The sequence below is a fragment of the Callospermophilus lateralis genome, chromosome 8 (genome assembly GCF_048772815.1).
Source record: "Callospermophilus lateralis isolate mCalLat2 chromosome 8, mCalLat2.hap1, whole genome shotgun sequence".
Taxonomy (NCBI): domain Eukaryota; kingdom Metazoa; phylum Chordata; class Mammalia; order Rodentia; family Sciuridae; genus Callospermophilus; species Callospermophilus lateralis.
The window spans coordinates 51,205,166-51,219,812 of NC_135312.1; the positions used below are offsets into that span (position 1 = coordinate 51,205,166).

At 32.6% G+C, this 14,647-nt stretch overlaps 1 protein-coding gene across 1 annotated transcript in view; it reads right to left on the reverse strand.

Annotated features, from left to right (window-relative positions):
• Positions 1-7,130, reverse strand: part of LOC143406329 (transmembrane protease serine 11C-like) — a 63,063-nt gene extending 55,933 nt beyond the window's left edge. The window contains exons 1-2 of the mRNA XM_076865055.2: positions 7,075-7,130; positions 3,514-3,629 (exon numbers count right to left, since the gene is read on the reverse strand). Of these exons, the coding sequence (XP_076721170.2) occupies positions 3,514-3,629; positions 7,075-7,130 (172 nt within the window). The remainder of the gene's footprint in view (positions 1-3,513; positions 3,630-7,074) is intronic.
• Positions 7,131-14,647: the final 7,517 nt, after the last annotated feature.

Consider the following 14,647-nt stretch of genomic DNA (forward strand, 5'->3'; position numbering starts at 1 on the left):
ATTCTTTCTTCAATGTTTAAGTTTTATATTTATTATTCCTTTGTCAATAGTTTTATTTAGAATAATATGAAGGAACTATAATATTTTGTTGCTATATATTTCTTTGCACAGAAACTTTATGACTTATTAGAAATATCAGTGTTTTCTACATCAGATTGTGCATCAAGAAACATGGGGGCAGTATTAGGTTATGTTAACTCATTGGACTACTAAATGAATTTCAGACATTAAGGACTGAAACCATTCTCCAGCTCTGTTATCCTATTAGAGCACCAAGAATGAAATTAAAAAAGATAGAGGTAAATAGAGTGCTGCCATTGGCATTATGAGGAGTTAACAGAGTGCTATAATAAAGGATTAGTTCCTCTTCTTCAAATCTAGTATATACATGGGCAGAAAAAAATAGGACAAAAGATCCCTTAGAGTGTTACTTTTGTTGAATTTTTTGGTTCCCATAAGAGTAATATTTTTTCAAATAATCCAGGCCACATTATGGATAAAGGTTTAAAGCTCAAGGAAGATTTCGAGCCTCAGTAATTATCTTCCTTAAACAATTACTTTAAAATAATCTACGGTTGTTCAAGAAAATGTATTTATGTTGACTTTTAAAAAACATGTCAGTTGTCCTTTTAGATACATAATTTTAATTTTGACTTTTCAAGGAATTCTTTTCTTTTTGTTGTTGGATATATACATAAATGTGTAGGCTTATAATTAACTGATAAGTACCAGGGCACTTGTCTCTCCATGATTTCCACACCTAGATGTTTCTCACACACAGTGGCTTATTTTCTCAGAACTGGTCTCTGGTGGAAGCCAATTATTCCCACTATTGACAGGAATAATTTTAGAAGATGGATCACCTTTAATGTCTTCAGCCTGGGCCTCAGCTTCTGTTATCTACATTTAAAACTTGCTGAGAGAAGGTCTGCAGGCCATGTTCTCATTATTGGATCTCTGGAGAGTCAGAGATGCTTTTTATAAAATCCAAATTAATACTAAACTTGGCACTGAAGAGACAATATAGGAAGAGTAACACATACTTATCATTTTGGTCCATGGATAATGAAGAAAGAAGGCAGAACAAATAAATTTGCATTTAAAGAGGTATTTATTTTGCCTGGACTCTGATGCTTTATTTTCATTTTCTATTCTTTGAAAATAAAGCTGCTATTTTGCAGGCTGAGCTTCCATGTATAATCAGCACAATGTTTGCAAATATTGTCTTAAAATAACATTAATGAGAAAATTAGAAAGTTTAAAATTCTCCATGCATATCAATAAACTTTATAGGAAAGATCATCTGTCAATTTCCTTACTAAGCACTCAAAAACTTACTACTTCAATATAATATTAACTTCTTAAGGCAGAAACTATGTATTTTTATATACTTTCTTCTATGGTAATATAATCTGTTATTTTTAATCAAGCAGATGCTATCCTAATATAAAAAGTATATTTTCCATCTTCTGTTACATCTAGGAGTAACCTTGTGCATCTATGTTCTGACAAATGGAATGTTCTGACAAAAGAACAATGATGTGTTGGCAATTTCTGTGATACTTTCCTATTGAGAGATTACCTGCTCTTCTCTCTCCTCTTCTATTTTCTGGCTGTCTGGAATTTGGACCTGATAGCTATAACTGAACATTGAAATGACATTGGCAATTTAGGTAATGTATGATAGAGCAACAAAATATAAGGAGCCTGGGTCCCTGACACCTTGAAATAGTGTAGTGAATCTGGGTCACTGACCTTTGAATTTATGTGTGTCTGGATCTGTGTCTGTCTTCCTAAAGGTCAGTGGTTTTCAACTTTGGCTGTGCAATATAACTATCTGGGAAACTCTGAAGAGTCTGGTTTCTACTGAAGATAGTATCTTTTAGAGTAGAGCTTATGTACTGGTATTTTTTTCATATTTGTTAGTGTCAGGAAATATAATTTAATTTACTTTTTATATTTTTACTTTTAAAAAAATTTATTTCTTGCATACATGACAATAGTGAAGTGCATTACATTCATAATTATCCATTCACAGCATAATTTTTTGTAACTCTGTATATAAAGTATATATAGACACTGGGATTATGCCATTATACATGGGCTTTCTTATTTTTTTTTGCATACAATTCTTAATACACCTTTATACCACAATTTATCATATTTCTGTTTGTATATAAGGTATGATGACACAAATTCACATCTTCATACATGTATTTTGTATAATGATGACCCTCTCCTTCTACCATCTATATTTTTACTTTTTAATTGACACAATAGTTGTATATATTTGGGGGGTACATGGCTGTACTTTGTAATGTTCAAATCATGTAAGCATATCTATTTTCTCAAGTACTTATCATTTATTTGTGATGATATATTCAAAAACTTTTTGTAATTTTTTTGAGATAGTGCAGTATCACTATCTTCTATCTATCTATCTATCTATCTATCTATCTATCTATCTATCTAACTATCTATCTATCTATCTGGTACTGGGGATTGAACCCAGAGGTGCTCTTTCACTGAGCTACATTCCAATCCCTTTTTGTTTTGAAATAAGATCTTGCTAAGTTGCTTAGGACCTCCCTAAGTTGCTGAGGCTGGCCTCAAACTTGCAATTCTCCTATGTCAGTCTTGAGGGACACTGGGATTATAGGTTTCTATCACCTTTCCCAGTTATGTACTAGTATTTTTAAAAACACCATTACAGGTGATTATAGGTGCACTTGGGGTTAAAATTCACCGGTCTAGAACAGGAATCTGCAATTATGGCTTTTCAGCCGAATATAACCTGTTTTTGAATGGCCTATGAACATAGAATGTCTTTTACACTTTGAAATGTTGAAAAAGTCAAAAGAAGAACAATAATTGGTGATATGTGAAAATTACATGAAATTTAAATTTTATTGCATATTAATATTTATTGGAAAAGAGCTATACTTATTTATTTCTGTACTCTGAATAAAGCACCTAGTTAAGTATCTGCCTTAAGTATAGAAGTCATCACTAAATGAAAGCTTGTTGATTTCAATCTGTATACAGTTTCAGACACCTTATTCTTTTTCCCATGTTTAACTAATTAGAACAAATTTAAAAAAAAGAAAGAATACTTATTAAAATCCATAAAAATTAAGCACAAAAAATTAATCAAATAGAAAACACATCATTTCCTTTTAGGGTAATCTGAAGCAGAGAAAAGTAGGTGTCTAGAAGTAAATATCTGTGCTGTGTCTTGGTTTGTCCAGCTGTTTGTTCTTGTTTAATTACTGGGTCAAAGGAAATAATAGTTATTGTAAAGAGATGCTCATTACTTCTGGTATTTGTATATAAAACGTGCAATTTTTTTATATCAATTATACCTCAACAAAACCTTAAAAACAAGAACAAAGACTACAAAAATGTTAGTGAGCAAATACTCTCATCTTATCTCCTAAATTTCAAAATTCCTAATTTTCCCAACATAGAATCCACAAATACAGGCAATTGTAAGCCAGACATATAAATACTTACCATAGGCAACAAAATAGACAATGAGTCCAGTGATGACTGCAGCAATCACCAACATTAAGATACAGAGTGTAATCTTCCCACATCTTGTGAGTTTGATATTCGTTTTTGACTCTGTTCTTCTCAGCAAAAAGGACAGGAGAATGTTTCAATATGAGCTTGATATAGGAGTCTTAGAAATAAATATGGGTTTGATGTTAAGTGTAAAAGTATTTTTTTAATATTAATTATGGATTTAGTGGACGGCTAAGCTTGGAAAATGAAATGAAGAATTAGTGGATATAATATTTGGACTGCTTATTTTTCAGTACATATAAATAATAATAATAATTCTAAATCAATATTCATTTATTCACTCAAAAATATTTGTAGATGTTTGCTATGTACTAGGTGTACTGTAATACCTAATTAATACCTATATTAATATTATTATCTATATTATTTTGATTTCTATTTGCTAATAAAATCAAATATCTATCAGGAAACATTGTTTTAGTTAGTTAGCAGTCATTCCAGATGATATTTCCTAAACAGACAGATATTTCCTAAATATTAGCTAGATCTTTAATGCTGGTGACATTTCCAAGTCTTAGTCTTTTTAGAAATTTCATTATATTCAGAAAAACATTCTGATCATTTAAAAGTATTTTGTTCAAATTGCACGTAACTATCAATATCTCACTATTTGTATATATATAAGATGTCCATGAACTTTTTGGTTCATTAGGAAAAAATTAAAAAGAAATCTCACTATACAAAAACTTAGAAGAAACACTTTTTTTTTTGTTATTCATTTTAAACTGGTGTCTTGCTATATTACTCTGGTCTTGAGCTCCTGGGCTCAAGCAATCCTCTTGCCTCAGCCTGATCAATTTTTCAATTTTTATTCAACTAAACTTACTGAATCTAGAATAGTATTTAAATTTTTTCATAAGACAATTGACTCAATAGTACAGTAAACCTTGGTAAATTAATTTCCTACAGTTGCATGTGTGTTCTAAAATATTTGCTTCCAAACCCATAGGAATATATTTGCCTATTTTATTCAAGACATCTTGCCATGGGATAAGTCGCAAGGAAAATGGGATAAATGAGTGGTAAATTTTATGTAACAAATATGTATAGTATATTTTCTATATTAACTGTGTCTTCCTAATAGATGAACCATGTAAAATTCCTACTTTTATAGATAAGAAAATTGAATATTGACAATTTTGGAATAATTCAGGCTACAGATATTCAGAAACCTTTCATTGTTTCTCCTGATTTTTTTACAAAGGTGATATAAAAAGAAATTCTTGTATGTGAGAATTTGTCTCATATGGAGCATCATTTGACTTTAAAATTCCCTTTTAAGTTTCCTTGAGTGAGATATTTCCCTAATGTAGAGCTAGAAGGGTCTTTGCAAATCATCCATCCGGATTTCCCAATTTTACACATGAGGAGACTGTAGAACAATATTTTCCCTTTGGGACATTTTAAATCTAGAGAAGATTAGCATATAGGTAGAGATTTGTCTGCTGGTTGTCGTTAGTATATTTAGGGTTAGTGTTAGAATTTGGATTAAGGTTCTTTTCTCCTCATCCCCAGAAGAAAAATTAAATCAAATCGTATAGGCCACTTTAACTTTCAACTCTCACCCACCTTACAATCAAAGTCTAAGGTCACTACAATTATCTCTCTATTTAATTCACAAATGCAAAATTATGGTTAATGGATAAAAATTGATTTTAAAGGCAGAAAGTTTATTTCTGTCATTCTCACCTTAGTTTTCTGAGATTTAGGTGTTTTTCCTACCTGCCAAAACTTTAATTAATTTAAAAAATATCCATGTATGTGTGTTGTGAGGGGCAGTGTGTGTGCATTCCTAAATTTAAAAGGAAAATTTAACTTTTTTGTTATTCAGATTCTTTTCTTTAAAACATTCTCTAAAATCAATACCAGGTATATAAGTTCCATTTTCCAAACTTTTTATTATTGGTTATAATGTTGGTTGTAGACTACTTAATATTCAGCAGAAATTGAGTCTTGGGTGGGAGTTGAGGTGAAGAATAGAAAAACCTGTTTTGATTTTAGCAATATAACTTACCTTTCCATGTCTGTTTTGTTAATTCACAAAGGGTATGCTGAAGTCATTGAGTATAATAATGATAAGATGACAATGATATCAAAGATTATTTGGGGATTTTAGAAACAGTGACTTGCAGGTGAGTTATACTTAAAAGTACTAATTCCTTAAAAAGATGAAATTAAGGTTGTTTATACATTCTCTCTCAGATATTATTTATGGAAAATAAGAGACTGAACAAGCTGATACGAAGGAAGTAGAATACATTATTTAGAAGCTGAGATGAAAGATTTTCAATATATATTCGATAATCAAAATGATTAACAGGAACTTAATTTGATGGAAAATATTTCAGTTCTTCCTTTGTAGTTAATTAAGCTAAATTATTAATGTAAAAAGTAACATTATTAAAGCATCCTACTGGAAGATTTATCTTGCTCAATAGTATTCTGTTCATCCAGATATGGAAACCAAAAATTTGTCTAAAACTTTTTTTTAAAAAAATGTGAGTGCATTTCAATGGGTTTATTTTGTTCAAAAATTTTTTTTTTTTAAAGAGAGAGTGGGAGAGGGAGAAAGAGAGAGAGAGACTCTTTTTAATATTTATTTTTTAGTTCTCGGCAGACACAACATCTTTGTTGGTATGTGGTGCTGAGGATCGAACCTGGGCCGCACGCATGCCAGGCGAGCGCGCTACCGCTTGAGCCACATCCCCAACCATTTTGTTCATATTTTGCTCATATTTTGTTGGAGTGCTAGGTAAGACAGAAATATATGTGAACATTTATCTTTGTCTTAATTTCATTAGCTTAAGAATAAAAATGTAAAAATTGTTTGTCCACCTATGTGTACTGTGGAACCAGTCAGCACTTTTCTTTGACCTTCAGTTCTGTTGCTTTCTAAAAGTATGAGATTGCGAATGGAAAGGAACAAACTCTTCCGTTTTGTTTTCATTCTTGTTTCCAACCAAAAGATTTAATCATACCTCTAAACATATAGCAGAATAAGCAGTGCAATATTCTAATAATTAAAAATTGATACCTAAACTTTGATCTAACACTTTCTGTAGGTGAAATGGCATATTGCAAATAAATATTAATATTTCTTATCAGTATGCATCTTTGGAAATAGATATAAATAACTTAATCTTTTCAGTGTTCATAGTGAAGTTATCTTTTCAAAGATAAAATCTCCCAAACATCTTCAAGTTTTAGAAATTGTACACATACTTTAAATGAATATTCCGATTGTAATTGAAAGACTCCTCAGAAAAATTGATCATAACATACCCTAATGATTAATATTTATACACCTCAAACATTTTTTCTTTTGCTTAGGATTTATATTGCTCTATTTCTACAAAATGTTGAGGGAGAACCTCATTTTTAAGAACTTTAAAACACAAATTAAGTTGCTTTAACAAATTTGGTTTCTTCATAAAATTTACTTGAGGAACAATGGTAAGCCCTCCTGCTGTCCACCCCTTTGAAACATACCTGTTTTGCAGCGGTGTACATGGCTCCTCTCTTTGCCGAGGTTGTCCCTTTGCCATCTTCCCCTTGAGTGCTATGCAGCACAGTCATTCGCCACCTATGTAGCTTACAAGATTCTGTGACTTTTATGTGTTTTATGATAATGGGATAATGATAATACTTAGCACTTACACAATTTTCATCTTCAAAGCGCTTTCCAGACATTTGCTAATTAATTTTAAAACTTTAGTAAAACATGAGCTGTATATATGCCACTCCATAAATAATAAATAATCATATGGCCCTAGTGGGGCAAACTTAAAACTCAGTTGTGGTGACTAAGAAAATAGTAGAGTCATCTGGTTTGAGAATAACTATTTTTCTCTTTTTGTCTACTGGGAAATGAATGGGTGCTGTTTTTACTCCTTAGAATCTATTTTTGAAAATCATAGCAATCTTGTTTTTGCTCTTTATTGAAAAACTAATGACTCTCTAAGCTCCAGCCCTTTATCAGAATCTGTATTCTTTCCAACTCATAACTCTCTTGCCTCCTTTAACCATGTGTCATCCTTTCATGAATTCTATCCTGAAAGTTTTACTGCCCTTTTAATACTAAGGCTTGTTAAAGAATGTTTGCTATCCTGAAATCTATAGGGTGTTGATTTTTAATTTAATAATATATAGATTTTAGCAGTAATTTTCTAAAGGTTTGGACACCATTCTGTTTTTTTAGTAGCCAATTTTGATACTGATATGGAGAATATATAGACACCTTAATGTGCAGCAACCTGGAAGAAAAAGAATTTGCCAAAGGTCAGGAAATACAGTAAGGGAGAATCTAGTAATTATGCTGGGAGAGAAGCCTTCCTCATGTTTGTTAAAGAGGCTCAGCCTCATTATATGACCAAGTAGAATCATTATACTACCTATGCTCTCTCCCTTCTTTACAAAACATGTATAGGGAAAGGGTAATCTGAGAAATCATATTTGTATTAGGATCAAAATAATCATAATGGCAGTTTTCATATCAATTATTAATAGAACCCTGATAAGATATATCTACATTCTTTTAAAGTTTCTATATTAATTGTTATTTATTTGACCATCACAGACACTATACTTTTGTACATGTGTTTAAAATATCTAGAGTATTCTTCCCAATATCATTTGACTCTATAAAGCCTACTTATACTTCAAGGTGAGCCTAATCCTACTTTCTTGATGTGAGTTTCTTAAAACCTACTACTCTACCATCTAAAGCTCAGAAATTCTGATAAACTTATAGAATCTTCCAACAAAACATGCTTGGGTTACAGATGAAAAGTTTCCTAATCTTTCTCCAAAGAGAGATTCAGAGATCCTGCATAGGATACTTTCTTTCTTCACTGAAAAAAAAATGTATTGCACACCTACCATGGAGTTGGCACTGTACTAATTATAGGTTAGAAATAATATTCTTAGATGCTCACAATTTCATGATGAAAACAGTCAAAGAAGCTGGTAATGAAAACATCAAAGTAAACACTTGATGGAGTATATATGAAGTATTATGAAGACAGAATTGAAACCTAATTCCATTGTGTGGGCAGGAGTCAGACAATGGAGATGTCTGGAGTATTCAAGGAAAAGCATTTGGATAATATCTTTAAGAGATTCTATGGCAGAATGCTACAGAAAGATGTTTTATGGAAGTTATAATTTTAAGTTTCCATGTAAATTCTATAATTTTATGTATTTGAAAGTCTCTAGCTAAGATTTGTGATAAAATGTTAAGGCACTCTAAAGAATTAAAGTTATTTTTTCTGCTTTTCTTCTTTTCCTTTTGATTACAACTTTAATGTCCACTTTATAAAAGCTGCCACTAAAATCAATCAACCAAATGACTAGTGAATTGAAAATATTACATAATTTCCCCACATTTTTTGTTATTACATTATAGTTGTACATAATGATGAAATTTGTTGTTACATATTTGTACATGTACACAATTTAACAATATTCTTTTTTATTTCTACTATTTCTTTTATTTCTTTTTTGAAAATTTTTAAAATTTATTTCTTACATACATGACAATAGTGGAATGCATTACATTCATAATTACCCATTCACAGCACAATTTTCATATTAAGTATGTTCACACCAAATTATGCCATTGTGCATGAACTCTTTTTTTTCCATTACAATTCTTAATACACCTTTATACCACAATTTATCATATCTCTGTTTGTATATAAGGTATGTTAACTCCAGATTCACATCTTCATACATTATTTTGTGTAATGATGACCATCACCTTCAACCATCCTTGCTATTCCCTTCCCCCTCTTTTTCCCTCCCATCTAGAGGTAATCTTCCTCCCATGCTCTCCCTTCCTACCCCACTTTGAGTCACCTCCCTTATATCAGAGAAGACATTCGGCATTTGTTTTTTTTGGGATTGGCTAACTTCACTTAGCATAATCTTCTCTAATGCCATCAATTTACCTGCAAATGCCATGATCTTATTCTTTTTTAGTGCTGAGTAAAGTTCTATTGTGTATAAATGACACATTTTTTTATCCATTCATCCACTGAAGGACATCTAGGTTGGCTCCACAGTTTAGCTATTATGAATTGTGCTGCCATAAACATTGATATGGCTGTGTCCCTGTAGTATGCTGTTTTTAGGTCCTTTGGGTATAGTCTGAGAAGAGGAATAGCTGGGTCAAATGGTGGTTCCATTCCAGCTTTCCAAGGAATCTCCATACTACTTTCCAAATTGGCTGCACTAATTTGCAGTCCCACCAGCAATGTATGAGTGTACCTTTTTCTCCACATCCTCGCCAACACTTATTGTTGTTTGTCTTGATAATAGTTGCCATTCTTACTGAAGTGAGATGGTATCTTAGAGCAGTTTTGCTTTGCATTTCTCTAATTGCTAGAGATAATAAGCATTTTTTCCATATGTTTGTTGATTAATTGTATATCTTCTTCTGAGAAATGTCTGTTCAGGTCCATGGCTCATTTATTGATTGGATTACTTATTTTTTGGGTGCTTATCTTATTTTCCAGATGAATTTCATGATTGCTTTTTCTATTTCTATTAGGAATGTCATTGGGATTTTTATCAGAATTGCATTAAATCTGTATAGTGCTTTTGGTAGTATGGTCATTTTGATAATATTAATTCTGCCTATCCAAGAGCAAGGTAGATCTTCCCATCTTCTAAGATCTTCTTTGATTTCTTTCTTTAGGGTTCTGTAATTTTCATTATATAGATCTTCCACCTCTTTCATTAAGTTGGTTCCCAAGTATTTTATTTTTTTGAGGCTATTGAAAATGGGGTCATTTTCCTTGTTTCCCTTTCTGAGGATTTGTCATTGATATGCCTTTGATTTATGGGTGTTGATTTTATATCCTGCTAGTTTTCTGAATTCATTTACTTGTTCTAGAAGTTTTCTGGTAGAACTTTTAGGGTCTTCTAGGTATAGAATCATATCATCAGCAAATAGTGCCAATTTGAGTTCTTCTTTTCCTATACGTATCCCTTTAATTTATTTTGTCTAATTGCTCTGGCCAGTGTTTCAAGAACTATGTTAAATAGAAGTGGTGAAAGAGGGCATCCTTGTCTTGTTCCAGTTTTTGGAGGGAATGCCTTCAAATTTTCTCCATTTAGAATGATGTTGGTCTGGGGGCTTAGCATAGATAGCCTTTATGATGTTGAGATATGTTCCTGGTATCCCTAGTTTTTCTAGAGTTTTGAACATGAGGAGTACTGTATTTTGTTAAATGTTTTTTCTTTGTCTACTGAGATGATCACATGATTCTTATCTTTAAGTCTTTTGATATGATGAATTACATTTATTGATTTCTGTATGTTGAACCAATCTTGCATCCCTGAGATGAATCCCACTTGATCGTGGTACATGATCTTTTTGATATATTTTAGTATTTGATTTGCCAGAATTTTATTGAGAATTTTTGCATCTATGTTCATTAGAGATATTGCTCTGAAGTTTTCTTTTTTTGATGGTCTTTGCCTGGTTTTGGAATCAGGGTCATATTAGCCTCATAGAATGAGTTTGGAAGTGCTGTCTCTTTTTCTATTTCCTGAAATAAATTGAAGAGTATTTGTATTAGTTCTTCTTTAAAAATCTTGTAGAACTTGAGTGTGTATCTGTCCAGTCCTGGGCTTTTCTTGGTTGATAGACTTTTGATGGTGTCTGCTGTTTTGTTACTTGAAATTGATCTGTTTAAATTGTTTATATCAACTTGACTTAACTTGGGCAAATTATATGACTCTAGAAATTTGTTGATGCCTTCAGTATTTTCTATTTTATTGGAGTACGGGTTTTAAAAATAATTTCAAATTATCTCTGTATTTCTATAGTGTTTGTTGTGATATTTCCTTTTTCATCATGTATGTTAGTGATTTGAGTTTTCTCTCTCCTCTCTTCATTACCATGGCTAAGGGTCTGTCAATTTTATTAATTTTTTCAAAGAACCAACTTATTGTCCTGTAAATATTTTTTAAATTGTTTCTTTTGTTTCAATTTCATTGACTTCAGCTCTGATTTTAATTATTTCCTGTCTTCTGTTGCTTTTGGTGTTGATTTGTTCTTTTTTTTCTAGGGCTTTTAGATGTAATGTTAAGTCATTATTTGTTGACTTTTTCTTCTTTTAAGGAATGAACTCTATGCAATGAACTTTCCTCTTAGACCTGCTTTCATAGTGTCCCAGAGACTTCAATATGTTTAATCTGTGTTCTCATTCCCTCTAAAAACTTTTTAATCTCCTCCTTGTTGTCTTCTGTAACCCATTGTTTATGCAGTAGCATATTATTTAGTCTCCAGGTGTTGAAGTGGATTTTATTTTTTATCTTATCATTGATTTCTAATTTCATTCCATTATGATCTGATAGAATGCAGGACAGTATCTCTACTTTTTTATATTTGCTAAGAGTTGCTTTGTGGCTTAGTCTATTTTAGAGAAGGCTCCTTGTACTGCTGGGAAGAAAGTGTATCCGTTTAGTGCAGGTTGAAATACTCTATATATGTTATTAAGTCTGTTATTGATTGTATTATAGTTTCTTTGTTCAGGTTTTGTTTGGAAGATATATCTTGTGATGAAAGAGGTGTGTTAAAGTCACCAGAAATTACTGTGTTGTGGTCTATTCAACTCTTGAACTTGAGAAGAGTTTGTTTGATGAATGTAGATGGGGTGTGAACTGGGCCTACTGAGAGCCTGGGTCCTGCCAGGACTGGTGTGGGCAGTCTGGGCTGCTGGTAGGAAGGGGTGGTCCTACACCAGAGACTAGGCTCTGGTGGGTGTCTGCCCCACTGGAGGAGGGATGGACTGAGATTTCTGTGTGCCTGGCACCTGCACAGGCTGTTGTGGGTGGATCTGGACCTATGGGATTGACCTTCTGTAGTATAGTCTGCTGGTCAGAAGGGGCACCTCAGATTTTTATATGAAACAATTAGAATGGCAAGTCGCACTTACCTCTGGGCAACTAGAACTAGTGAAGAAGAAAGGGAGGTTCTCATTAAATCTCATCCTATGGGTAATTTTTATCATAAAAGCAACAGTATTTTTAGGCTACAATCGATATTTCATTTATCAGATTTGGAAATAAATGAAATTAAAGGCAATTAAGATAAAGTTTTACAAGTCTTCTCACAGAAAAATTTTAAAGAAAGAATTATAAAAAGCTTTAGATTTGGGCTGGGGTTGTAACTCCGTTGGAGAGTGCTTGCTTTGAATGTGTGGGGCACTGGGTTCGATCCTCAGCACCACATAAAAATAAATAAATAATGATATTGTATCCATTTACAACTAAAAAAAAAATAAAAAAATTCAAAGTTTTAGAAGAAAATACTCCTTATTTTCATAAATGCTACAAATTAAATGATTTATTTTTCACTAGAATAATACAATTAGGCATAATATCCATTCTATATGCAGAATAATTACAAAGTTTTTCCCCCAAACTGAACCTTATAGTGGGCGTAAATGTACCTTTGAAGCTGATATTGATTTTTTATGACCCTCTTTTTATTGCTTATGATTTGACAGTTCATTCAAATTTCTTTCTCACTAAATTTCTTTAACTCTCAAAAGCATAGGGAAAGTGATATCTTTGAGGCTAAAAAGAAACAAGTTTGCATCTTAAGTGTGACCAAGACAAACAAAACATAAAGTGAAATTATATCACATGGATGTGTAAATCATGACAAGAAGAGCAAAAGGCAGGTGTGTCCCCAACCTCCAAACTGGGTGGCCTACAATGAGTATGAGTGCTAGTAGTGTAGAATTAGGACAGCATTAGAATTAGAAGAGAAGCTTGGGAGTTAAAGGTAGTATTTGATTCAGTTAATTACATGTGTAGAAAAAGAAAAAAAAATTGTAATATACTACTTTCATCTGACTCAGTTGAGCCCAACAAGTTTTACAATGCTGCATCCTTTCATCCTTCTAGTAATCTGGTAAATTCTATATAGTAATCTCTTTTTATTGCATTGATGTGTATGGAAGCTGGAGTTTTATTTCCTCAGAAATAGAGTGAGGGAATTTTATTGGAGGCAGTGATGAGGGGAGTGCAGGGGACACATCAGGCCCCTGGAACTAAGTGTCAACTCTAAAGATAGAGGAGTCACTGTCCTAAAATAGAACATATTATAATGAGGGGTTTGGTGAGATTTTTAAGGAAGGAGTGATTAGTAAGAGTTGAGTGAAATGTTCAAGAAATTTTTCTTGAGACTGCACTCTATCAGAAAAAGAATGGCATAGATCTTGGGAGAAGCCAATATTTCTGTCCTGCACAGATTCCTGTACCATTCCTAATTGTTGAAAGTTTAGGACATCTCTAGAGAGAGCATTAATGGCTTCATGTTGGAAGATTGATGGTCGAGGTGTTGATTGTTTTTTTTTTTGGTTTGTTTTTTAAAGGGAGAGAGAGAGAGAGAGAGAGAGAGAGAGAGAGAGAGAGAGAGAGAATTCTAATATTTATTTATTTATTTTTTTAGTTTTCGGCAGGCACAACATCTTTGTTTGTATGTGGTACTGAGGATCAAACCTGGGCCACACACATGCCAGGCGAGCACGCTACCGCTTGAGCCACATCCCCAACCCGGTGTTGATAGTTAAATGAGTGGCCTTCATGAGCACAGGCAGTGAACATATTGGAGCCTGGGAAAGAAAGGAAGACAGGCCTGATTCTATGTGGTGCCTATAGCTGGAAGAAGCATGGAACAAAAAGGAGGCATACTTGGTGCAGAATCACACTGAAAGTAAGAAATATGCTATGTGGAAGAATATAGAGAAACTCACTAGCCATCTGAATGCCATGACTAAAGGTTTCAATTTGAATTATAAAGCCAGTGTATATATATTTGTCAGTAATAAGGGCTGTGAATAGGAAATGACTCTTAGAAATCTCCATCCTTAGAACATAATTCCTATCATGTGGAGGCCACTAGTGAGAGAATAACTATTATTAAGGTGAACAGAAAATTGTATTCAGTATGATTCTTAGGGTGAAAACATAGAGTTTGGAAAATAAAACTACCATTTGTATGTGAAAATTCAAATAATGGCTGGGTATGGTGGTACACGCCTAA